This window comes from Mobula hypostoma, chromosome 12, assembly GCF_963921235.1.
Source record: "Mobula hypostoma chromosome 12, sMobHyp1.1, whole genome shotgun sequence".
In the NCBI taxonomy this organism is placed as follows: domain Eukaryota; kingdom Metazoa; phylum Chordata; class Chondrichthyes; order Myliobatiformes; family Myliobatidae; genus Mobula; species Mobula hypostoma.
Genome location: NC_086108.1, coordinates 69,936,412 through 69,963,874, shown reverse-complemented (window position 1 = coordinate 69,963,874; position 27,463 = coordinate 69,936,412). Strand labels below are relative to the sequence as shown.

The following is a 27,463-nucleotide window of genomic DNA, read 5'->3' as shown; positions in this document are numbered from 1 at the left end:
CTACCTGACTAGATTTTCCACCTCACTTGACACCCATGGTTCCTTTACCCGACCATTCTTTATCTTCCTCACTGGGACAAATTTATCCCTAACCTCCTGCAAGAGATCTCTAAACATCGACCACATGTCCATAGTGCGTTTCCCCACAAAAACATCATCCCAATTCACACATGCAAGTTCCAGCCTTATAGCCTCATAATTTGTCCTTCCCCAATTAAAAATTTTACTGTCCTCTCTGATTCTATCCTTTTCCATGATAATGCTAAAGGCCAGGGAGCGGTGGTCACTGTCCCCCAGATGCTCATCCACTGAGAGATCTGTGACCTGACCCAGTTCATTACCTAGTACTAGATCTAGTATGGCATTCCCCCTAGTCGGCCTGTCCACATACTGTGACAGGAATCTGTCCTGGACACACTTAACAAACTCTGCCCCATCTAAACCCTTGGAACTAATCAGTTGTCAATCAGTATTAGGGAAGTTAAAGACACCCATGATAGCAACCCTGTTATTTTTTCACCTTTCCAAAATCTGCCTCCCAATCTGCTCCTCTATCTCTGCTGCTACCAGGGGGTCTATAGAATACCCCCAATAGAGTAACTGCTCCCTTCCTGTTCCCGCCTTCTACCCATATTGACTCAAAAGAGGATCCTGCTACATTACCCACCCTTTCTGTAGCTGTAATAGTATCCCTGACCAGTAATGCCACCCCTCCTCCCCTTTTTCCACCCTCTCTATCCCTTTTAAAGCACTGAAATCCAGGAATATTGAGAATCCATTCCTGTCCAGCCAAGTCTGTGTAATGACATAATTAATGATACATAATAATGGCATAATTAAAGATACATAATTCCATGTATGTATCCAAGCTCTCAGTTCATCACCTTTGTTCCTGATGCTTCTTGCATTGAGGTACACACATTTCAGCCCTTCTACCTTATTGTCTTTACACCGTTTACTCTGCTTCTCTTTCCTCAAAGCCTCTCTATATGTTAGATCTGGCTTTACTCCATGCACTTCTTTCACTGCTCTATTGCTCTGGGTCCCATCCCCCTTGCAAATTAGTTTAAACCCTCCCGAACCATGCTAGCAAACCTACCTGCAAGGATATTGCTCCCCCTCAAGTTCAGCTGCAACCCATCCAATCTGTTCAGGTCCCACCTTCCCCAGAAGAGATCCCAAAGATCCAAAAATCTGAAATCCTGCTCCCTGCACCAATTCCTCAGCCATTTGTTACCTTGATGTAACAAATTGTGGCCTCTTCAATTTGCAAATGAAGTGTTGCAGCATTACTTAAGGTGTAGGTAGGCAGTGTGCAGAATTGTTAGTTAAGTACCTAAGTGTATGTACCATTCTGAATCTATTCAGAATGAAATTATTTCATTCTGCTGAAGAAAGTGGGCCAAACTTGGAAAAGCACTTTGGGCAAAAGTGAAGGTGAAGATGGTGAAGTGTAAAGTTTTAATGTCATCTTTTTAAAAAATTTTTATATTATCAATTATAAATGTGATTAAGGATGAATAATAAATATAAATGAATACAATATTTTGTGATCTTTTATCATTTTAACATGGCATATCAAGTAAAGTATATTTTTGTATGGAAAAAGTAATTTGTTATAAATGCTCTCAATGTATTTCAGGTATATCAAACTAGAAAATGGTTTAAATGCACTCTTAATCTCGGATATGTCCATTGATAAGTCTGAACCAGATAAGCAGATTGAGGAAGATGAAAGTGATAGTGATGATGACAGCTCTGAGAGTTTGTCAAATAATGATTCTGCTGAAGATTCATCAGGGGACTATGAAGAAGATGAATTTGAAGATTCACAACATTGTATTGGGAAAAAGAAATCAGAGAAGCAGGTAAATTTTTTTCTTCAACCAACACCTGTGAAGTTTTAAGTACTTTAAGATTGCTGAAAGAATATGCATCCATGATCATAAAGAACCGGTAGTTCTTTAAAGTCTGTGATTGTAGAGTGAAGGGTTAATTCTACTTTTCAGTATCAGTAGAATTCGATTCTGTAATCAACTGGGTAGAGATGTCATGATCTCCAGAACTAGTTTTGATCATATGTGGGAGTTGGGGGCTGTTTGGGGAGAAGCTTCTTGCATACTATATTTTTCTTAATTGGTTAGGATCCAGTTCTGGATTTTATTCTTTACAAAGAATATATGGTCTTGGAAGGGCTGAAAATATGAACAACTGTGGAAGAAGGCCTTGATGTATCTTGGGTGTCTTTTCATGTTGATAAGTGTTTATCCACCGTGATGAAGTGTTTTGAGAGGTTGGTGATGAAACCTATCAACTCCTGCCTGAGAAGTGTCTTAGATCCGCTCCAATTTACCTACCGGAGCAACAGGTCCATAGCAGATGCTATTACATTAGCTCATCAGCCAACCTTGGAACATCTGGACAGCAAAGGTGCATTCATCAGGATGCTGTTTATCAACTACAGCTCAGCATTCAATACCATCATCCCCTCAAAACTGATCAATAAACTCTGAAACCTTAGTCTCAATACCTCCTTGTGCATTTGGTTCCTGGATTTCCTCACTCGCAGACCCCAATCAGTTCAGACTGGCAACAACGTCACCTCCACAATCTCCATCAGCACAGGTGCACCACAAGGCTGTGTGCTAGCCCTCTGTTCTACTCGCTTTACATTTGACTGTGTGGCTAAGCACAGTTCCAATGCCATATTCAAGCTTGCTGACGACACCACTGTTGTAGACAGAATCAAAGTTGGAAATGAGGAGGGAGATGGAAAATCTGTCTGAGTGGTGTCATTATAAAAATCTCTTATTCAATGTCAGCAAGACCAAGGAGCTGATTGTAGACTTCTGGAGAAGGAAACCAGAAGTCCATGAGCCAGTTCTCATTGGACGAGCACAGGTGGAGGGGGTTAGCAACTTTAAATTCATCCTGGGCCTAGCACGTAAGTGCAGTAATGAAGAAAGCATGGCAGTGCATCTACTTCCTTAGGAGCTTGCGGAGATTTGGCATGAAATCTAAAACTTTGACAAACTTCTCTATAGAGAGTATATTGTCGTGGAGAGTGTATTGCATCAGACTTTGGAATGGAAACATCAATGCCCTTGAAAGGAAAGTACTATAAAAAGTAGTGGATATACCTGTCCATCACATGTGAGGTCTTCCTACCATTTGAGCCCATCTATATGAAATGCTGTCGCAGGAAAGCAGTGTCCGTCATCATTGACCCCCCACAACCCAGGGCATGCTCTCTTCTTGCTGCTGCCATCAAGAAGAAGGTACAAGTGCCTCAGGACTCGCAACACCAGGTTCAGGAACAGTTAATTCCCCCCGACGATCAGCTTCTAAATCAAAGGAGGTAACTTCACTTGCCTCATCATTGAAATCTTTCTTCAACCAGTGGATTCATTTTCAAAGACTCATCTCATGTTCTCAACATTTATTATTTACTTATTTAATATTATTATTTCTTCCTTTTATATTGGCACGGTTTGTTGCCTTCTGCACTCCGGTGAACTTCCAGTTGGGCAGTCTTTCATTGATTCTGCTAGGGTTATTATTTTATAGATTTATTGAGTATGCCAACAAGAAAATGAATCTCAGGGTTGGATATGGTAATGTAACAGTACTTTGAGGATAAAAATTACTTTGAACTTTGATTGAAAATGTGTTGAAGGAAAGTGTCTCGAAATACTGTGTTTAAATCTGAAATATCGACACCTCCCCCTGCCCCACATAGATACTGCCCAACCCCCAACCTGCTGAGTACTTCCAGCAGTTTGTTGCTCCAGATTCCAGCAATTGTCATTCACTGCTGTTAGTCCTACTCTTGTTTTAAGGCCCAAATTATATCTCCTTACACCTAGCAAATTGCCATTCTTTGGTCCAACTCCCTAACTGATCACAATCTCTTCGCAATTCATTGTAACCTGCTTCACTGTCAGCAAGCTCCCCTAATTTAGGATCATCAGTAGACATTCTAGTCGTGCCATGTACATTCATTTCAAATCATTTACATTCATGAAAAATGAGGGGTCCCTGCACTCCACTGGTGACAAGACTTTGGACTCTGTGTTACCTTTTCAGATTTTTGTATTTGAATGGAATATTACACTTGTAAACTATGCAAAATATTTTACTGTTTTTTTTAAAAGTGATTAGGCATTCTGTTTATATATAATAAAGGACAAACAGTACTCGTGTATTGTCGCCAGGAAATGTAGAATATTCGTTTGTTGGTTAAGTTTATCGTTGTTGCTGCAGGCAAATCTTTGAATACTCAGAGATGGGGAAGACTGTGGAAATATTTCTAATAATTTCATTGTTTGTAGTCAGCAGCTGCCCTTTGTGTTGGGATTGGAAGTTTTAGTGATCCCGATGACCTTCCAGGATTAGCACATTTTTTGGAACACAGTGAGTTAAGCTTTCAGCTTTGATATTTGAGTGTAATCCTTAAATGCTTTACACATTGATACTATGTTTTTTATTTCATAACTAATTCTGAAATATGGCATGATTAGTGTTGGGTGGTCCATGATTTAATGTGAACTCGATTATATTCAATGCGATTTGATTTTTTGTGCAACGTTCATGTAAGATTTTAATGAATCTGGATGAATCATAGTGGTATATTTGACAAGTTATTAAAGAAATTAATTGGTATTATTCAGTGATGACCTGAATTTTTTTCAATGTTTTGATCTTCTGTGGCTTGCTTGTATTTCCGAGCAAACATGAAGTTTGAAACAGAATATTTGCATGTTGTTTGAGCTCATAGGACTAGATGTTTCAATCCTTTTGATAAGCAGATCCTAGCTCAGGTCATGGCATAGATTTCTTGAGGTGGGGCTTGGTGGGTGGCAGATGACCAGGGGTCATCAGGTGGGCACCCTCCCCTTCATGTTTTGTGAGTGTAAGCCAACTGCATCTCCAGAGGGCTCAGCAGTGTGACCTGGTGTCCCAGGTGTGCTCCCCATCACATCTGGCCGCCCATCCGTCATTCTGGGGCTCAGCTGCCATCAGTTCTCTTCATCCATAACCAGTGGCTGCTTCACTCTGCCACCTCTGAGAGGTCTTTTATAGCCCTGGCCTTGGGCTCCCAATTCCTTCAGCAATCTGACCATGGGAATACCCACGAATCCTCTGCAGCCAACCTCTACTGGGAAAGTTTGGACCTTCCATCCACGCTGCTTAGCATCTGTGGCCAGCTCAGCGTATCTTACATGTTTCCGTTAATACCCCTCGCGCAGATATTTGCTGATCTGTCATCTTGTTTGGCTTGCCATTTATCTTGCTACAATGCTGAATTCAAACTGCAGTATGGCTCCATTACCTCATTTCTCATTTATTTAATTCTTTCCAGCAACTTAAACCTTCCCTGCTTTCTGTGTTACTACAGCATCTTCTCTAGTTGCAGTTTTCGTGCATTTTGGAATACCTTTCTGTGTTTCCTTTTGTCAAATCTACTTTGGTCTTCATTCTTGAACCCAATCACTTCTCATTTTGCTGCTGCTCAGTGTTCTGTTATTTTCATTTGGCGTAATATTTGTGTCATCTATGCATGGAGTAGGAAGAAATTGGTGGTTGTCTTGAATGTTTTAATTTGTATTTACTTGGAAGACAGGACTGAGGCAAAAAAGTAGTGAGGCCATAGTCCGGAACCGGATTACAGAAGTGGAAGTGCTTGCTGTATTGAGGCGAATTTGTGTGGATCAATCCCAGGGCCTGTTCCCTCAGATCTTGTTTGAGGGTAGTGCAGAAATTGCAGGGGTCCTGGCAGAGATATTTAAACAGTTCATAGCCATGAGTAAGGTGCCAGAAGGCTAGAGGATAGAAAATATTATATCATTCAAGAATGGCTCGAAGAATAAATTGGGAAATTATAAGCCGATGAGCCTGATGGAATTTGTGGCAAATTACTGGACATTTTTGTAAGGGAAGGTATTCCGAAGATGCAGGATTGTTCAATCAAAGAAGGGGATGTATTCTAAAGGAAGGATGAGGCACCATGGCTGACTAGGGAAGTAAAAGAATTTAAAACCGAAAGAAAGTACATATAATATAGCAAAAAGTAGCAGCAAAGCAATGAGATTGGGAAGCTTTTAAAGAGCAACAGAAGGTAACTAAAAAAGCATCAAGGAGAGAAAGGATCAAATGTGAAGGTAAGTTGAACAATAATATAAAAGAGGAAAGATTTCTCAGGTATATAAAGAGTAAAGTGAGTCTAGAGTTGACATTGGAAAGCTGGAAAATGATGTGTGGGGCAAAGAAATGGTGGATGAACCAAGTATTTTGTGCCAGCTTTCCCTGTGGAAGACATTAGCAGCGTGCCATAAATTCGATAATGTCAGGAGGCAGAAGTGAGTGCAGTTGCTCTTACTTCCCAAGCTTAAAGTGCTCTGGAAGCTGAAATATCTGAAGATATACAAGTCACCTGCATCAAATGGACTACACTCCAGGGTTCTGTAGAGATTCTTGAGGTATTAGTAATGATCCTTCAAGAGTCACTGGATTCTGGAATGGTTCCAGAGGACTGGAAAATTGCAAATGTCGCTCACTATTTAAGAAGGGAGGGAGGCCAAAGAAAGGCCAAATAGTTTGACTTCAGTCTTTGACCAGATGTTAGGGTTCATTATTACTGATGAGGTTTTGGGTTACTTGGAAGCATGATAAAGTAGGCCAAAGTCAGCATGGTTTCCTTGAGGGGAAATCTTGCCTGACAAATCTGTTGGAATTGTTTGAGAAAATAAAGGGTAGGATATAGAAAGGAGAGTCGGTGAATGTTTACCTGGATTTTCAGAAGGCCTTTTACAAGGAGTTGCACATGAGGCTGCTAAACAAGATATGAGCCCATGGTGTTTTAGGAAATTTGCTAGCCTGGACAGAAGTTTGGCTGATTAACAAAGCAGAGTGTGTGAATAAAAGGGGCCTTTTCTGGTTGGCTGTGGGTGACTAGTGGTGTTCTGTGGGGTCATCGTTGGGTCTGCTACTTTTCACATTATACGTTAATGATCTGGATGACGGAATTGATGGCCTTGTGGGTGATAAAGATAGTTGGAGGGGCAGGTAGTGTTGAGGAAGCAGGGAGTCTTCAGAAGGACTTGGACAGATTAGGGGAATGGGCAAGTGACAGTGGAGGGAAGAGTATGGTCAGGCACTTTGGTAGAAGGAATAAAGGTGTAAACTTTTCTACATGGGGAGCAAATTCAGAAACTGAGGTAAGAATGAATTTGAGAGTCCTCATGCAGGATTCCCTAAAAGTTTCCTTGAAGGTTGCATTACTAATGAGGAAAGCAAATAAATTTTGAGCATTTTTTTTCTACAGGACTAGAATATAAGAACAAAGATGTAATGCTGATGCTTTATAAGGTATTGCTCAACACAGATAGAGTATTGTGAGTCCCTTACCTAAGAAAGGATGTGATGGCAGTGAAGAGGGTCCAGAGGAGATTTATGGGAATTATCCTGGGAACGAAAGGGTTAATGTACAGGATGATGAGTGTTTGGTTCTGGACCTATACTTGCTGGAGTTTAGAAGAATGAGGAGGAATCTCATTGAAACATATCGGATATTGAAGGGCCTAGTAGAGTGGACATGGAGAGCATGTTCCAAAATGGGAGAGTCCAGGACTAGAGGACATAGCATCACAATAGAAGGATGCCTCTTTAAAACAGATATGTGAAGGATTTTCTTTAGCCAGAGGGGGTGACTGTGTAGAATTCATTACCAGAAACAGCCATGGAGGCCAAGTCACTGGGTATATTTAAAGTGGAGGTTGATAGTTTCTTTAATTGGAAGGGCATCAAATTTGTGGGATGAATGGTTGGTGGCATAGGAGATTGGTGTTGAGATGGAAAATTAATCAGACTTGACTGAGTAGTAGAGCAGATTCAATGGGCAGAATGGCCTAATTCTGCTCTCTTATGGTCTGAATGGATAGGATATGAAAAAATAGTGCATTCTCGTTAATTGAGCCATTGGTTAATGAGTGCAGATGCTTATTTGGGACATCTTAAAGAATAAAAACAAAACAAGAAAATAGCTGTGATTCCCTCCTTCTATTTGGGGCACTATGCCACTTAACTGGGGCAGAAGCTTATTGCTGAACAGTTTCTAACTAGCGTCCATCGTATACTTGCATAGCCATTAGTCACAATACCACGCTTAGGTCGTTCAGTTTTTAAGTAGCAGCAGTTGCTTGTGTTTGTGTTCAAAAAGCAATGATATATGTCACTGATAGTTGGCAGGAAATATGCAGGAAGACAGTTTGGAACTGTTTTGCTTCTGTGGTTTCAAACATTCGGGCTTGGAGATGCCAGAAATGGTCAGGAGTGAAAATGAAATTATTTCACTACTTCAACAAGTTAATCATCTTGAGTGTTACAATGAAAATGAGGATTTGGAAGGTGCAACTGTCTAAAGCATTGGATGAAAGCCGTCCATTATCCGCACTTGTCTGTACTGATTTTGTTCATTTACAGTCAATCAAAAGAACATGACAGCTGAATTCCTCTGTAAATAACTTTTAGAAATGAGTACATAGTATTATAGTTTTAGAGGTGTTGCTAGAGTTCTAATTCATTCTTTATTTCATTTAAATACATAAATTGTTATTCAGTTAAATGGTGGTTTGTCTTTTTTTATACCTGTTAACTATTACCATGAAACTTCGGCTAATTGGGCCAAAATGTACTGATCCTGATGTGACCCAATCAAATGGAATCCACTGTACTTGAGTACTTACCATCCAGGAGGACAGGGAAGTTACTTCTATCTTCCAACTGATACACTTTGATATGCAGTAAGAAGTGTAATTTTGTTTTGGCATAACACTGATTTGTCAGCACAACACAGCCATTCATCCTAACTCATCTTATTCAGTACTTTTAATTCAATGATGTTGCTTTTTTTTCCTTCCATAGAGATTATAAAGTGAGATTCCACTTAAATTACAGTGAATTTAATTGAGCTCTGATTTTGAATTTTCTTTTAATTTGTCAAAAACACATGACTTCTAAATTGAATAAATTGTACTTTTTTTGTAGTCATAGTTTTGTGATCTCTTGATTCTTGTTTCCAGTATACATTTAACTTTTGTTGCAGTGGTCTTTATGGGGAGTGAAAGATATCCTGATGAGAATGGTTTTGATGCTTTCCTGAAAAAACATGGTGGTAGTGACAATGCATCAACTGATTGTGAACACACCGTGTTTCAGTTTGACGTCCAGAGAAAGTACTTTAAGGCCGCCCTTGATAGGTAAGCTTGTACTCGATAACCTATAACCATTTTGATTTGCAGTTGTATTGTTGGTATTAATTGAAAATCTGATTTTTTAAAAAAAAAGCTGCCAATACTCAGCAGATCAGGTAGCATCTGTTGGGGGGGGGTGGGGGAAGAAACATTTAATGTTTTGGATTTTAGACCTTGTGGCAGAACAGGGAAAATTATAAATCAAGTTACGGTTAAGTTGCTGAGAGGGTGGGGGAGGCTGGATAGGACAAGATATGATATGATGAGGCCTGTGATGCCCACTTGATCCTAATATATGGTGCTGTTTTGTAAAGAGATTAATGACAGTATGGGGGGGGGGGGGGAGAGAAAATAAACCAAGGAGTGTATTTTCTCACTTTTCTAGTCTTCCTGAAGAGTTTTTGATCTGAAAGTCAGTCCTTCCTTTTCCACATTTGCTGCCTGAACTGTTGAGTTTATTGTATAAACCCATGATAACTTGTTGCTGATATTTAAAATTAATAAAAGGCAAATGGTCATGAGCAACATACACAAAATGCTGGAGGAGCTCAGCAGGCCAGGCTCTCTCTCTGTGTCTCTCTGTCTTGGATTTCCAACATCTGCAGACTTTTTTTCTTGTTTGTAAGAGGCAAATGGTCCTATGATGAGGCAAAATTTCTGTTTTTGAGTACATAAAACATCAACTAAAGAAGTCCACAAAATGCAAGATCAATCTTGAGGATGATTTGATTAATTCTTGGGTGCACACCTTTTCACTGTTCAGGTAATTAAGAGCAGATGTTTTGCCCTGTAATCACCACCTTGTAAAAATTATTTTTTCAGCAAAGGCTGATGGATGTTTAATGATAAGCATTTGGAAGAAAAATGTGGAATTGATTCATCAGTGGTTGCTTCTAGTTTTTATTTATTTGCCAAAGCGAATGGACTTTAGATGAGAGTCGTAAAGTTTAATTATATCTTCTCACAGATAAAATAATGTTTGCTTTGGAATTGCTCGGCCTCATTTCAAGAGAGGAAAAAACTCATTATTTGTGGAATGAGAAATAGAGGTTGGTTACCTTTCATAATAAAGATCCTGATCAAAGCTTATCAACTTGAAGCAGCACTGTTATTCTCACATCACAGATTATGCCTGACCTACCAAGTATTCCTTTTGTTTTTGTATTTTGTTTTTATTCCAAATTCCCAGAATCTCCAGTATTATGAATTTCATTTTTTCATTATTCAGTACAAAAATAAGTACTATATTTTTGTGGTATAATATTCAAAATTGCCAATGATATTGAAAGCATCATCTTTCTAAAAAATTGTAGCACATTTGACTTCTATAAATCTGTCTTCCACTTATTCTTATTTGCTTCTTTATATTGCCTATTTTTACAGATTCTTTATTATGCCTGACTGATTCTGTTGAAATTTGATTCCAGTCCATAAATTCTTCTGTCTCAATTTTTCATCTATGTGAAATGTACTTAGTAGTATTAAATTTCATACTCTCTGTTAGACCTGTTTCATTTGTAAGGAAAATATCAAATTACATAATGGTCTGCTCCATTATATTGGGATTTGCATATCAGTTTCTGTGTAGGCATTTTTTGGGATGGAATTAGGTTAAAATTCATATTCGTTCCTCTTGGCTGTTGGGGCTTAAAACTATTCCTATGTAATGTTAAGGTGTGAGGCTCCCCATGGAATCAGCAATGGAAATTATATAGCTGTAGTTATATAATTTTAACCCAAGATAATTTTAGCATTGAAAGCGAGGTGAAACATTTTCAGCACCCTAAAAAAAATGCAGGAGAAAATCAGACGTAGCTTGTAGCATGCGAATTCTGTTGAATTTTGTGGCAGCAGTGCAGAAAAAAAAGTTTCGATTGAAAGGTGAATGGGAATTTGGGTAACAAAAAAATCAAGGATTTTCACAGGAAGAGGGAAGTGGAAAAAGTTCTTGAACCAAGGATATTCAATCATGGAATATTTTACCAAGTGATATCTGAGGTAATTGGTGTATTATTGGCACTTTTATTGAGATACAGTTAAAAGCTTTATTTGCATCCAGACAGATCATTCCACACACAAGTCCATTGAGGTAGTAAAAAAGCATGTACCGAATGTATTGTTAAGGTTCCAGAGAAAGTGCAGCCAGTCAAGTGAGGTATAAGGGCCACGACAAGGTAGATTGAGAGATCAGGAGTTCTTTATTGCACAAGAAATCCATACAAGAGTTTTATCGCAGCGGGATAGAAGCAAGCCCTTGAGGCTTAAGCTTTTGATGGAAAGAGGATAGAAGAGAATGACTGGGGTGGGAGGGTCCTTGATTGTGCTGGCTGACTGGGCTGTGTTCACAACATTCTGCAATTGGGCAGAGCAGTTGTCTAAGAGAAAATACCTTAAGGTTAAAGAGAATGGTATGATATTTGATAAGTAGAGAGTGAAGTATATTTGGAGAATATGGAGGTTGGGATTGTGGGATTTGAATGAACATGTGTTGTAATTTCCATAAATCAATGAAAACATTCCTTTTATTAGTCTGAGCTCCAAGTGGTTTTAGCTTGTGTTGAGCTGTATAAAGAAAGATGTTTCCTGTGAGAACTGGCCACTGAACAGATTGGCTACTATGTGATCTTAGTTTAATTCTCTCTATTCTTACTAGTTTTGGTATGTGAAATCTGAGCTTAATTTGCCAGTTTATTGTGATAGACATATTTACCCAGGGCATAAATGCCATGAAAATCTGCTTTTTGCAGCAGCAACACAGTGAATTATAAATAGTGGTGGCTTCTGTCATATCCCAGGAGGACAGGAACCCTGTGCAGCAATATTCCCTCCAAGGTGTGCATACACACACATCTTTTGCTGCTAGCGCACTAAGGGATTTAAACTGTACACAAAGGGTTGTCACACTCTACGTGATTGGCATGTTAAGTATACTTCACAATTGTACCCAATCACATTTCCTTTTCTGGTTTCTGATGCGGATGGTTTTGACAAACGGGATTAATCTGCAGATTTTAGAACTGGCTTATTTATATTGTTTTTGTTGAAGAAATGATTGATTCACTATGTGAAGTTCCAAAGAATAAAAGGGCGTAAAGCAAAAAGAACTGGTAGTTTGTTTAAAGTGGAATGGCTTAATGCAACAGTAGAAACTGCTCCACTGAAAGCCGATGAGGTCAGGAATATGCAGCTACAAGAAATATTTATGTACAATACAGAAGCTGGTGTTACCTGCATGTATTGTCGCAATAAAAGGATGCAAAATTTGAAGGTGAGAAGAAGTGGAGTGATATTTGGAAACTTGACTTTTTAAAGCATGTAAACTGTTACTTGAAGCCACAGGTGAAAGCTGAATATCTAGCGGGTACCAAAGGTAAACAAGTTGCTGGAATGGATACAAGTCCCTTCACCAGAGCTGCTACTCCTCCCTGGACCACCCATACATTTCACAAGGTGGATTTTGTCTCCCTTAGACATTGACTTTTGTAATGGAACTGGCTGAATTCATTACTCTCTGTAGCCTCCTGCATTCCAGTACTTTGGAGTTTCCGTACTAGGCCATGATACAACAAGTCCAAGTGCTTCCTGCTGGACCAAGTTTCTGGAGAGAAGGGGAGGAGAATGGAGAGGGATAGTAAATCAGCCAAGATGGAATGGCGCAGCAGACTCAGTGTGCCAAATGGCCTAATTCTGCTGCAATGTCCTACGGTCTTGCGAACATCTGTAGGAACTTATCAGCAACTTCAGTGACACGTTAACCTTCAATTTCTAAGAAAGTAGGCTTGCCTTTGACATGTTTGCACCTACTGTATGTGCTGGGTTCAGGATCTTCCCCTGAGTTATCGACACTTAGGAACTTGAAGCTGCTCCTCCTTTGCACCACAGACCTTCAGTGAGGATTGGTGTTAGTTTGCCTGACTTCCTCTCTTCCTGTCCTCAGTCGGTTCCTTGGTTTTGCTGATGTTGAGCAGAAGGCTGTTGTTACAACACCACTCAATTGGCTGACCTCTGATTCTTGTACACCTCCTTGTCACCATCTGTGATTTAAAAAATTTTTTTAATAACAGTGATGTTCTTAAAGTGAAACAAGATGTGGCACATTCCTTGTTCAGAGTTATCTGCTTCACCTGGTCTTGAAATCTATAGCAGTAGTCAAGGAAATAGTGTGCAAGCAGGCTTGCAAAGAAGGCATCAACTGAGGTTGGTCATTTTGTTTAGTTAATTATGATTTCATCTCCAGTTTTTGTGGTCAATACTGGCATCAGGGCATTACACCAATTACAGCCAGTTAAATTTGGACTGTCAAAAAGTTAATGTATTGCACTACTCAATTGTATCTAGTATTACTGTTAGTTATCATAATGTTGGTGTGTTATCATTAGTGATACCTGGAACAAATACTCTTCTCATGTTTGGATTCTCCAACCCTTTATGTCTTGCTGTTTTGCCCTGAAACAGTAAAACTCGAACAAACTGCTGTCCATGTGTTTAGAATTTCTGATGGATTGGTATTTTGTTTACTATGCTACTTACAAAGCCCCTGGATCGTTGGTTTCTCTTGCTCCCTTCAAACTCATCTGGTTCACTAAAAAATATATGGTATCACTATGTACCATTATATTTTTTTTGAAAAGTGAAAATAGCTTGGGTTATTTAATAGGCATAACATCTAATAGACTGTTAAATCTGCCAGTCTGGCACCAAAATACTGAGGTTTATATGCAAACACTGATAAATGATGAAATTCAGTTGCTGGCAGTGTCTGCTTATCAATCATTCTGCTTTATAAACTGTTGTTTTGTACTGTTGTTGGTTGTGTAGTTCTAGGAATATGGATATGCTGGAGGCAGGCAGGCAGTTCCCCAACATTTGCTAATGCAAATGACATATTTCACTGTATGCTTCAATGCAAATGTGATAAATGAATCTGGATATATGTGTGTATTTCTTAGAATTATTTCAAAAATTGAGTAGTTTTATTGAAATTATTTTCTAAAAAAAAATTAAGACATTCTAATTTCTTTCTAGATTTTATCTTGTTGTAACCAGTTTATGATGGTTCCAGTCAGAAAAGGAACATTCAGGTTTTTTTATTGTTGCTTCCTTTTCTGATGTGTAATATCTCACTAATAATTTCTCTATATGTTTCTGAAGCTTCTCCTTTGAATTTGTTCACAGCAAAGATTGTGGTCAATGATAAGTTAACTCTCTTCAGATCAATGCGCTTGCAGCAATTGTGTGAAAGGTTCTTTGTGGCAAAGATTTCTGTGTCATAATGCATGCCATATATAGAATAGCTAAAAGTTCCTTCTCCAAACACTGGAAGAAAGTTTGATGGAAATAATTTGGTGGTTGGGTTGAGTTGGGCAATTTACTTGCAAATGTTTCATCACCATGCGGGGAGACATTGTCAGTGCACTGTTGATTGTTTGAAAGTTTGATATTTGAGTAACAGCCCCAACTTAAGTAATAAACACAAGAGATTCTGCAGATGCTGAAATTCCTGAGCAATGCACACAAAATGCTGGAGGGACTCAGCAGGTCTGATGAAGGGTCTCTGTCTGAAACATTGAGTGTTTATTCTCCTCCGTAGATGCTGTCTGACCTGCTGAGCTCCTCCAGCATTTTGTGTATGCCACCCAAAGTCTTAATTCATTTTAAAATAATTTGGATTTTTTGCAACAGATGAAAAACTTTGAAAACTGTTAAGTTACAAACTGTTAGCCATTAAAGATCTAAAAGCTGCTTTAAGACAACTTACGGCATTCCAGTATGAAAATAAAAACCATTAAATATTTTACAAACTTGTTGGGAAGACTTGAAAGTATGTTTCAAATAATAATGTGTTTGGAAAAAAAATCACCGAATTCATACCAATTAAATTCAATAGGAGCATATTTACGGTGTTTTCATGGATCTGCTGTGCAATTCTCTGACAAGGTCATAATTTAAGTATGGGTATTTTGTTGTGTATGTCAGGGTGAGATGAATGAGGAGACAGATCCTGCCGGTTGGTTTGTGTAAAGTTTTGCCTGTTGGCTTGTGCAAATCTGATGCCAGAAATGTTGATTTTCACAATACTGGAGATCTTAACATTGTTGTCAAATTCATGGAATAATGGTGAGCACTGATAGTTTTGCCATTATTTCTTCAAAAACCTTTGCTTTCATAACAACAAACCCACCTCAATCTGTATTTCTTTCAGGTGGGCACAATTTTTCATTGGCCCCTTAATGATCCAAGACACCATTGATCGTGAAGTAGAGACAGTAGATAGTGGTAATGTACTGTTATATAATTATATACATTTTTCTGGTTAAAGTCTTTTGAACCTCAGGCTAAAAGTGCTTATTATTTTTGGTAATCTCAAATGAATAATGTAATATTTATGTGAAATAATTTTTTTTCAGAGTTTCAGCTAGCTATGCCATCTGATTCAAGTAGAAAAGAATTATTATTTGGAAGTCTTGCTAGACCTGGTCATCCTATGGGAAAATTCTTTTGGGGTAAGATGTCTATTTCTATATTACCTTTCTTATCTTAATTTTGTTCTTGCACTGCATTGATTCATATATCTTTGTAATATCAACAGGAAATTCACAGACACTGAAACATACACCAAAAGAGAAAAACATTGATACCTATGCTAGACTTAAAGAGTTTTGGAAGCGCCATTACTCTGCTCAATACATGACTCTGGCTGTCCAGTCAAAAGGTGAATATTGATTGTTTGCATCATTTACTCTTGATTCTGGACTATACAGTAGTGATTCTTTGAGTAATTATGGAAATACCACCTGATGTTGTAACATTTGCCATATGATTAAAATAATGTATTTTAGAAATTTCACATATTTGTTACTCTCAAATAACCTTTGCACCAACAATAGTGAGAGTCTGGATGTTGAATGCACATCCATGCTTCAGGGAATATCAGAAGTTCTGCACACAAAATGGATGAAAAATGTTCCACAGCCAAGTATTATTTTATCCAGAACTATGAAAGTTTAAAATGCTTAAAGCAGCTAAAAATATTAAAAGCATTTAAAAAGGTGAGCAAAGAAAGCCGCTGAATTTGACATGGGCTAGTTGAAGCTCTGAGATGTACAGCAGTTCTGTTGGGAGGCTTCACCTTTTGATGTTCAGTGCATCTTCAACTTCCGCCTCTGCAACTAAATTCAATGGTAGCATTTTGACCCTCACCTTTATGCCATCCATGTCTATCATGCAAGTGACATCCCTGGTTTAAAAAAAGGTTCAGTTTATGTTTTTATTTATTATAAATATTGCATTTATGTTTTTGTTAAAATCTGGTCATTTATGAATTTGAACTAAATTCATGCCGCCTTTAAGTATTAAGAACTAGTTAAGCTATTTTTAGAATTAAAAACCTTAACAGATTTTATGACAGTGGCGTCCATGAGCTGGGCCTCAGATTCTGTCACATCTACCTTGCCATGGGGGCCACAGCTGGAGGATTCTGTGGGGTCATAAAAGGTTAGCATAGCCATGGGGGTTGCATGGGAGTGGTGGGGAGTTGTGAAGAAGACGTGGGTTGAGTCATTGAAGATACAGCTCAGTAAGTTAAGAAACCTTATCTCAAACTTAAAGCCTAAAACAAGTTAAAAATATAAATTGATTAACCAAGTAGCGATTAAAAGTACTGAAAAGATATAAACAATATGTCTGAACTAATAAACTATTCACAAGTCTTTTTAAATTAACAAACCTTTGCTGAAGGTTGTTCCTTTCTATTGAAATCAATGGGGGCTGCCCCTTGTGCCTTCTCCTATCTGGTATTGAATTCTCCAGTGAGAGTTAAATTGTAGAACGTTTAGCTCAAGTTTCTTTTGCACAATGAATTTCTTAAGCTGTGCACCATTGAAGTATGTTCTGCTGTCAGCAGCTTCCAAATTTGCATGCACAAGTGCAAAACCCTCCCATTGATTTATGTAAGTTCCTATGCGGAGGATCAACTTTACCTTGAAAGGTTATCATAGATTTCAATGTGCACTGTGCAAATTTAGTATGACAGGTTTACAAGGAAAACTGCAAATTATAAATGTGGACATAGAAATTTGTTATTTTTTGTATATATAAAAAAAATGGAATTGGTTTTAAAAGTGCACCATCTGTCAGTTTTGTAAGAAAGTATTTGATATAGATGTCCAATCTTGAATTTCAAGGATGCATCAGTGATTTCTAATGAAGACTGTAAACTTAAATTTAGGAACAGTTTTGGTGAATGTAGCATGCGATTGGTTGAACTAATGCTAATTTCCTTTTAACAATTGCAGAAAGCCTGGACACTTTAGAAGCATGGGTGAAGGAAATTTTTTCTCAAATACCAAACAAGTAGGACCTGTTTTGCATTGTTACAGTATTTCATGCATTTTTTGATGATAGGAAAAATTGTGAATTATATTTTCGAGTATTTTCCATATTCAAAAACATTGGCTTCTGGTAATGTCATTTCATGGGTGGTAGATACCCTTTAGTACTTTAATCAGGTGGTTTATATTCATGCATGATGGTAACTTTTTCCAAGCCAGTTAATTGTGGGTATGCTTGATGCACCTAAACTCATTAACACCAAATGTCCCTATGTTCCATAGGGATCAGAAATATCTCATTTCTCTCCTCTTTGTACGAATGTCATAGTCCTCAACCACTTAAAAGGGCTTGCCCCCATTTTGACTACTTTTTTTTTGCACAGCTCCTCATGACTTGAGTGGCCCTTTACTGAATGTCAAAGCATTTCAAGGGGCTGGGTACGCATTTCTGGTGTGAAGACCCAAATGTGTAGATGCTCTGGACAACACTAGTTCATATCATTTCCCTTGTATCCAGGTACAGAGCACATGGAAAATGCACCTTGCTGTGTCTTTTAAACAGCAACTGAATCATCCACTGGTTCAGTGGTAATTTTATGAGCTGTGCTGTGGTTATTTCTATGGCATGGCTTTTGATGAAATGCTGTGCACAGGGTGTTGTTGGGTAGGCAGGTGGTGAGTTTGCTGTTTGTTGCTCGCTTCTGCCTTAACATCAGTGAAAATAAGATTGGCAAATCAGTGTTATTGAGTTCTAAAACCATGGCTTCCCTGCTCTGCATCATTGGTTTCACTAATGAATTTGATTTATAGTAGCAAAAGATTTTTTTTGTTAATTTAAAGAATAACTTGAATGCTGCAAGAAAAAAATTGGTTCATCATATTATTATCATGCATATTTAAAGAATTAATTTTGATTTAGAAGTATACTTGTAAAGCAGAAATATAATTGTTAATGCTCATTTCTGAAAAATGCGACAAATAAATACCTATTTTCTCCTGATGTTTGCTTTTCACATGAAGTGGTCTTCCTAAACCAGATTTTTCTGATATCGGGGGTCCCTTTGATACACCTGCTTTTAATAAACTTTATAGAGGTATGTGTACTGTTGGATATCATTTACTTTTATCATACTTTAAGGTTCTTCATTTTATTTAAAATACTAATGTATATTATGTATATTATAATTTGTACCAGTGTAATAGTTTGAGTACATAAAAGATCACGGGCCCATCACTTCCTGGATTATTTTTGTTGCCCTTCTTAAACAGAGCACAACATTAGTTGTTCTCCAGTTGACTGGGATCTTGCCCATATTTAAAGAGGATACAGAGATCTGTCAATGTCCTAGCAATCTCTTCCCTTGCCTTGCTCAGTGTCTTGGGATCAGATCCTGGAGATTTATCCATGTTATTGTTCTTCAAGGGGCCTGACACTTCCTCTTCCTCCTTATATCACCAAACCCTTTCCTGGACACTCAATCATCTGTGTCCTTTTCCTTGAATACCAGTGCAGAGTACTTGTTAAGAACACAAATGCAAAAGATTCTTTACATGCCTTGAGGACTTCACTCTTCCTCTGGGTCCAGAAATAAATTTCCTTCTTTGTCCTTGAGTGCATCTATCCTTTTCTAGGCTCCTACTATAGATACAAAATGCTTGGAATCCTCCTTAATCTCCTGCAGACTTTTACAGCAGCAGGTGTGCAAAGAAGGCCTGGAAGATCACTGGGGACACCAGTCACCCAACCATAAACTACTTCAGCTTCTTCTGTCTGGCAAACAGTATCACAGCATTAAAGCCAGGACCAACAGGCAATAGGACAGCTTCTTTCTACAAGCCATCAGACTTATAAATTCACATGTCTGTACCTTACAACAGAGTCTGAAAGCAAAGATATTTACTCCCTCGCGTTGTGGGACGGGTGTAAGATTTAAATAAGTATAAATAATGCTATTGATCAGGATATTTCATGGCCTATTTTAGCTCTCTTAATTCTTTAGGTCCTCTTTGATGCCTTTAAATTCCTCAAGGGCCTTGTCTAATTTCACCTTGTACTTTTTGTTATTAACAGCGTGGTTATACTGCTTTTGAATTGTCTTAAAAAGCTACTTAGAGGTGGAAACAAAAATACCTTGCCATTTAAGAATGACATAATTTTTCTGAAAAAAATAACTTGTGTAAAAGTGCGGTTTGTGAAGCTGAAGCAATTTCCTTAAGCCATGATGTCCTTATAGAATTTGTGCATTCTAACTAATGGGTGTTTGCTGTTTCAGTGGCAATCACTGAATACATATTTGAAATGCAATTAAATAGACCCCAAACTTCCGTCACACAGTGGCATTTCAGCTAAGATCAGCGTGCCAAAATCATTCTCAGTGTTACAGCAAATGCATCACAAGTTTTAAATATACCTTGTGATGCAATTGAAATAGACATTTATGGTTGTTTGAAGTCAAGCTTTTTTAAAAAAAATAGCATTATCGTACTTTATTTTGCAGTTATTCCTGTGAAGAATGTTCACTCTCTGAATATAACTTGGGCGCTGCCACCTCAGAAACAGTATTACAGGTATAGAATTGAATTCTAAAATATATTCTTAAGGCACTTACATATAGAGTTGTGAACATTAACACCTGAATTTGCTTATTTTTTGTGATGACTTTGACCTGCCCATGGACTGTTTACTAGGAACATATCCTGCATGCCACCCCATTAATTTGAGGCCTGTATTGCCTCTCAAGTACATTTCTAAAAGTACCAGGAGGTTTCAATTACTGCCACATTAAACCTTTGGAGATGAGCTTTGCAATTACCATACCATACTTATTGACCTATTCCTAGGTTGGAAGTAGGGGCTAAGTACCCTAGGGAAAGCTTCTTGTGTTCTTATGACCACCTATATCTTCCTGCAGGTAAAACCTTTTCATGAACTGTAAGGCCAGCTTACTTGCTTCTCAAGCTTTTAAAATTATAACTCCTTTTTCAAGGTGCTGAATACTGAAATCAGTGGGATCCCACTGCTAATAGCATTCCAGAAACAAAAATGCCCTTCAAGCATTATGTTGCTTCTTATGATCAAGCCAGTTTAGTTCCAATTTTTCACTGTCTCCTGAATTCCACACACCAGTCAGCTGTGTGGAATCTTGTCAAAAGCTTTGCTGCAATCCTTGTAAGCACCATCAAATAGACTCACATCATTCCTCCTTATTGTCTCCTCAAACAATCAAGTTAGTCAAGCATGCCTTTCTTTAACAGATCTTGGAAGTTAATCTATTCCTTCTAAATGAAGATTTATACTTTCTTTAGACTTGATTCCACTAATTTGCTCAAACAAATTGAGCCAGAATTACTTACTTTATAATCATTCTTCTCATTTTAAACAACAGTGGAACATTAGCTGACCTCCAATCCTTGAGCACCACTCTGTTGGCCAGACTGATTTGAAAAATGATGGTTATGCCTTCTACAGACTTGTCTCTCAACATTAGTGATATATTTTATTCAGACACCACAGTTGATTCACTTTCAGTGTTACTTCTCTTCTAATGAATTATGTTAATGATATCTGAATTTTCATTCTTAAGTTAGATCTTCTGGATCTTTCTCTATGGTTTCGAAGACAGTTGCAATTTAGTCATTTGAAAACCTTGCCCAATTCTGCCTCTGTACATGCTACTATTTTGGTCTCCGTTGGGCTCTGCCCTTGCCTTGATTACTCCCTTTTACATACTTGTGTATTTCCTTCGATTTTAGTTGTGAATATTATTACTCTATCCTCTTTTTGCTCTCTTAATTTCTACTTTAAGCTTTTTATACAGTTTATTAAGCTCTGCATCTAATGTAAGCGCTTTTCCCCCTTTTGACTTGTTATCCTTGGTGCTCCAGAATAGACAGTCTTGCTTGTTTTCTTTATAAGATCCTGAATTGCTTGAACTTCAAATACCTCCCATTGAATTGAGATTGATTTACCTTCTAGTAGTTGCTTCCATTCCACACTTAGTAAACAATCCAGTAATTTAGAACCTATTTTATCCGTTTTCTCCCCATACTATATAGCATTAAAATTAACATAAATATAATCACTATCATACAAGTGTTCTCTTGTAATCTTCATTTCCAAAGTAAATTTCAAATCACTACCCTCTCTTCTTCCCAGATATTACCTAAAAAATAAACCACACTGAATGTAGTTTAGAAATTCCACATGCCTTACACTGACCTATTTATTATGGTGAAGTTACATCCCCCACTGTACTGTACTAGTGTTTTTGTATGTCAGAAATTTGCCACAGATTTGCTCTTCCCTGTTCCTTAGGTTGTTTGAGTTTTGTATTCCATTCCCAGTCTTTCCATTGTTATTCAGTGGGTCAGGCAGCATCTGTAGAGACATAGACAGCTGTTGTTTCATATTGAGACAATGATCTGCAGCCTCCTATGTCTCTAATTTATTCAAAGATTCTTCGTCTGCAAATTATCCCTATACACAGCTGGGATTATATCTTTAATGAATGTTGACATCTTTTTTTAAATTTCCATTTTTACTCCATCTGAAAATCTGCAACCAGGAATGTCAAATTGTTGCTTCTGACTTTTTTGATTTATGTTTTAGTATTATGTAAGTATTTACTTGCTTGTATTACAACATTTATAATTTTAACAGGATAAAGCCACTCCATTATATATCATGGCTTATTGGACATGAGGGTAAAGGCAGTATCCTGTCCCTGCTTCGCTCCAAGTAAGTATTAGGCATAATGAAGGTCAAATATTTTAAACCTTGGCGCATGGTGGATGTTTCAATTTTATTGTTATTCTCTTAATCAATATTGTGGAAAGATAAATCTGACTTCGTCATGTGGTTCAGAACACTTGGTTTATACAAAGGTTAATGAGTATCGTTTTGCAATACAAGGCACAAAGATGCCAAAATAGGTTTATATGAAGTAATTTGAAGCAAAGAAATACGTTCTGTCACTAGCACTAACTATTCTTTTAGAGTTGAGATATGTGCTGTGTCCCACTTCTGAAACTAGTTCCTTTTGAAGTCATTTGAATTGTGACTATGATCAAACTTTTAGGTGAAACTTTTTAAATGCAATCAATTGAAGTAAATTTAATACTGAGAAAGAGAACTATCATTCCTTTCACCTTATTTAGTAATTTGACATGGATTAATTTATTGTGTAATATGTGAAAGCTTGAAATCCTTCTGAGCATATACAGTAAACTTAATATTGATTTTCTTCCTATGCTAAAATTTAGCATGAAGTTCAAAAATTCAAAGTTCAAAGTAAGTTTATTAGCAAAGTACATATGTCACCATAGACAACCCTGAGATTCATTTTCTTGTGGGCTTTCAGAGTAAGCACAAAGAAACACAATAGAATCAATGAAAGACCTCCCCTAACAGGACGGACAATCATCAATGTGCAAAAGGCAACAAATTGTGCAAATACAAAAAGGGAAAATAATAATAAATAAACAAACAATAAACATTGAGAACATGAGATGAAGAGTTCATAGGTTGTGGGAACAGTTCAGGTGTGAGTGAAGTTATCCGCTCTGGTTCACGAACCTGATGGTTGAGGAGTAGTAACTGTTCCTGAACCTGGTGGTGTGGGTCTTGTGACTCCTCTACCTCCTTACTGATGGCAGTGGCAAGAAAGGAGCATAGCCTGGATGATGGGGGTCCTTGATGATTGATGCTGCTTTCCTGTTACAGCATTTTGTGTAGGTGTGCTCACTATTGGGGAGGCTGATGAGGATTGTGTAGGTGATGTTGTTGCCAATCCAAGCTGACTGGGATCTGCAAGTGAGGAAGTAGAGGATCCAGTTGCACAAGGAGGTAGAGGGGTACAGGTCTTGGTTTATTTGATTAGTTTTGAAGGGATAATAGTATTGAATGCTGAGCTTTAGTCAATGAAGTGCGTGCTGATATATGCATCCTCACTTCAATGAAATGGCATCTGCTGTTGACCTTTTGTGACAGTAGGCAAATTAGGTTGGATCCAAGTGGCTTCTCAGGCAGATGTTGATATGTTTCATCCCCAACTTCTCAAAGCACTTCATCACAGTGGATGTAAGTGCTACTGGATGATAGTCATCGAGGTAGCTAAGCACATTCTTTTTAGGCACTGGTATAATTGAAGCCTACTTGAAGCAGGCGGGTACCTTGCTGCTGAAGTGAGTGGTTAAAGATATCAGTGAACACTCCAGTCAGTTTACCACCACAGGTTTTTAGTACTCGGTCGGGTACCCCGTCTGGGCTGTTGATGGGTTCACCCCCCTGAAGGATGCTTTCATGTTGGCATCAGAGATTGAAATTACATGATCTTTGAGGGCCATGGGAAGTCATAAAGTGCCTCCATGTTTTGACACTCAAAGCAGGTATAGAAGGCATTGATCTCATTTGAGAGCAAAATCCTGTTGTCATCTATGTTGCTTGCTTTCAGTTCGTAGAAGGTGATGGTATTCAACCCCAGCCATAGCTGTCAAGCATCCTTCAGTGATTCATGTTTGGTCTGGATTGCCATTTTGCTTGTGACATGGCTTTCTGAAGGTCGTACCTGGGCCTCTTGCACTTTACTGGTTGTCAGGACTGAGCGCTACTGATCTGGTGCTCAGCAGATTGCAGATCGCAGATCTCATGGTTCTTACAGGGCTTTTGGTTGAGAAAGACTGATAAAAGTCCATGACAACTGTGTGTATTCCTCTGATCTTTTCCCCCCTTTTCTCCAAAAGTACCATTTTGATGAATGGATACTCGTTCCATGTGAACAAGTTACTCCAGTTACTGTTTGTCCTTGTTCTGTTTTGGAGGAAGATACTCAAATGTGTTAATTCATCATTACAAGTGTTCAAGAATTTGGATTGAGAGAAGAACCTTAAGTTTCTCGGACACCTGTTTATGCAGCTGACCCAAGAAGGCACAGTACACTGTTCTTGAAGGTCGTCATCTGGTATTCTTTCTTTCTTTCTCTTCCAACTCAGAAGCTCGGAAATTGGAAAAGGTTTTGAAGGTCAATATCGCACTTAAATAGGATTAACTTGGACAGAAATGTGGAGACAACTGATTTGACTTTGATGAAATTCAGATTGGTGTTGAAGATTGAGTTAATTAAACTTCATGGATAATTCTGATAAATAAAAAATGCCATGCATAACAGTCTTGATTGATTACTGAATGAAGCATTTGAGTCTTCCAAGAATTTTATCAGTTTCAAAAAGTGAATAAAAGCATTGCAGACTATTTTGAGAGCCATCTGACTTCTGTGTGCATCAGCAAGTGTGTAAACTGTTTGTCCTTTTCAATGCAAAGCTCTCAAAATAGCTGAGAACTGAGAGCATGGGATGATTTTATTTACTGCTGTGATAACAGTATTTAATGATTTGTGCATCATTCATAATGGTTGATGAGCCCACACCACATGGTACAAAAAAAAGATTGATTTTTGCCTGAAGATTTTATTTTGTTAAACTTGGAGATCAAAAATCTGCTCTGGAATTTTTTTTATTTTCCAGTTCCAATTGACTCATCCAACTGCAGAGCAAGTTCTGTTGTGCTAAGTATATTGCAAAATGTGCCTTCCACATTCTTAGCTGTTTCATCTATTAGGGACGTGCTTTTTGAACAGGCATTTTTGCGGTATGCTGAAGGATTCGGCTAATTTGATTCTCGAGAATGCAAGTATGGCCGCGAAACCTATTGCTGGAGCAGACTTCAGGCTGGATTGAAGTGGCAGAGCCCATGCCCAAGTGTGGCAAATGAACCCACATTTAGCTGATTAAAGTGCTGAGCCAGATTTAAGATTAAGGCATCAAGGCTGAGGGTGAAGGATAAACTAGTATTCAGCTCTCTAGTCCATGAGGCTTTACTTGCCTCAACGCTGATATGATCCTGTAGCTATGGCCTGAACTTTACCCCTTTGTATGTCATACCCTATTTCATAGGAATTGCAACACCAGCTGGTGGTGTAGTGGCATTAGCATTGGACTTCAAGGTAGATGGTCTTGAGTTCAAACCCAGCCAGGTTCCAACCCGGGCAGCAGCACTATCCGTGCAGAAGAAAGGCCTGGCAACCTACTTCCATATCTTGCCATGAAAAGGTCACAAAGAGTTGGACTCGACTTAATGACTGAACGACAACTAAGCAAAAATAATTAGGGTATGGGAACTACAGTAGTGAATGGCAATGAAGTGCGTACCAGGCCCGGAATAATACCATTTCTTCAGTCCATGTTTCTTATAATGTGTCAAATACAAAAGTGTCACATTGATTCAGGAACTATAATGTGCTTTGAACAATGTCTAAGAGAATGGTGGGTTAGCAAGAGATGAGGTGATTGAATGGTCATTGTAATCCATTATGAGAATAAAATGCGAAAAGTAATTTATTTCTGAAATTAAGCATGTAATTCCTCAGCTGACCTCCCTGCTACCAAGTCCCCTCCCACTGTCTCCTTTATCTTTATCATCCAGTTAGAAACTCCCATCGCCCAGGGGAGTGATATCATCCATTTTGGGAACCACTGATCACTGAAATAACTTTCTGACTTCACCTTTCTCATTTTCATGTCTTCTTGCAACTTTGCTGAACAATTAATCAATGTCACATCACTCATTATCTGCTTAGTATTGATTCTGGAAAGCAAAATTTAAATTTTTGAAGACTCTTTCAATTGTGGTAACATGATCTTTGGTTCTTGTGAATTAACCAGTTAGTATTTCCATTGTTTTTCTCATCCTAATAGCCCAAATCTACCTTGAATGATTCATTCTCAGTGTAGATCTGTAATCCAGATGGCTTGGTTGCTTTGGTTCAAGATGCAATATGAAGGATTGTATTCTTAACCTTTAGAGCCATTGAAATTAATGACATTTGTATTGCATAAACTTGTGTTAAAGTTCTAGCTACCTTTAAAAAAAAAATTTTAAAACAAATAAGGGAATTAAATTGACACCTAACTATATCTTCCTTGCTCTACTGGTTTGAAAGCTGAAGACTGATTTTGGAAGCATTATGATGTCATGTCTTAAAGCTGCTGCTCTGTTCCTTTATCCAGGTCCAGTGGAAGCCGTAAAAATCTGAGAATACAGGTCTTTCTCTGGTTATGCTTCTGTGAATTAAACAAGCATAGCTTTATCTTGACAAAGATCTTAATCTGTGTATTAAGCTTCCTTATTGAAGTTGTTTTGTTACATCTTTAGTCTCGAAGCTCAACTGAAGTAGGAGTTCTTTTCTAGGTGCTTGGCTCTTGCCTTATTTGGTGGAAATGGTGAAACTGGATTTGAACAAAATTCAACATATTCTGTGTTCAACATCTCAATTACGTTAACTGATGAAGGCTATCAGCAGTTCTATGAGGTAACTTTGTATGCAGTGTTTTCTCTCCTTTGTTCCTGTCCAGTGGGAATTATTTCAAGTGTTACGTACTCCGTAACTGGGTTGCCAAACCAGCAGAAATGGATCACTCAGTTGGAGTCTGGATTACTAGAACTAAGAAAGTTTTATTAAAGAAACAAGCAACACAGTAATCAAAAGGATAATGAATGCAACAGTTCAGCAATGATAAACATACATGTACACAGAATTAAGATAACAGGATCAATCAAGCTCTATCGTTGTCTAGGGATAAATGACCAGTTTCAAAGTGACGCAAAGTTCAGTTCAATTTAGTTCAGTTCAGTTCGCAGTAATCGCTGCTGTGGCGATGGACAGTGGGGGGAAGGAGAGAGAGAGCAAAACGAATGAATATTCAAAATGGCTTCCACACAGACCTTCACAGTCAGCTTTCGGGCGAGTCCTTTGTGATGTCATCTGAGGTCACCGACCGTGACCCCTCCGTTTCCAGATACGATCGTTTCTCTGCGGTGAACCCGGC

The 27,463-nt window shown here is 38.2% G+C and overlaps 1 protein-coding gene across 1 annotated transcript in view; it reads left to right on the top strand.

Moving 5' to 3' along the window:
• LOC134354893 (nardilysin-like) overlaps window positions 1-27,463 on the top strand; it is an 80,364-nt gene that overhangs the window by 6,145 nt on the left and 46,756 nt on the right. The window contains exons 2-12 of the mRNA XM_063064338.1: window positions 1,643-1,868; window positions 4,332-4,413; window positions 9,104-9,257; window positions 15,454-15,527; window positions 15,659-15,754; window positions 15,841-15,963; window positions 17,546-17,603; window positions 18,602-18,675; window positions 20,080-20,149; window positions 22,242-22,319; window positions 26,826-26,946. Coding sequence (XP_062920408.1) covers window positions 1,643-1,868; window positions 4,332-4,413; window positions 9,104-9,257; window positions 15,454-15,527; window positions 15,659-15,754; window positions 15,841-15,963; window positions 17,546-17,603; window positions 18,602-18,675; window positions 20,080-20,149; window positions 22,242-22,319; window positions 26,826-26,946 — 1,156 coding nt within the window. The remainder of the gene's footprint in view (window positions 1-1,642; window positions 1,869-4,331; window positions 4,414-9,103; window positions 9,258-15,453; window positions 15,528-15,658; window positions 15,755-15,840; window positions 15,964-17,545; window positions 17,604-18,601; window positions 18,676-20,079; window positions 20,150-22,241; window positions 22,320-26,825; window positions 26,947-27,463) is intronic.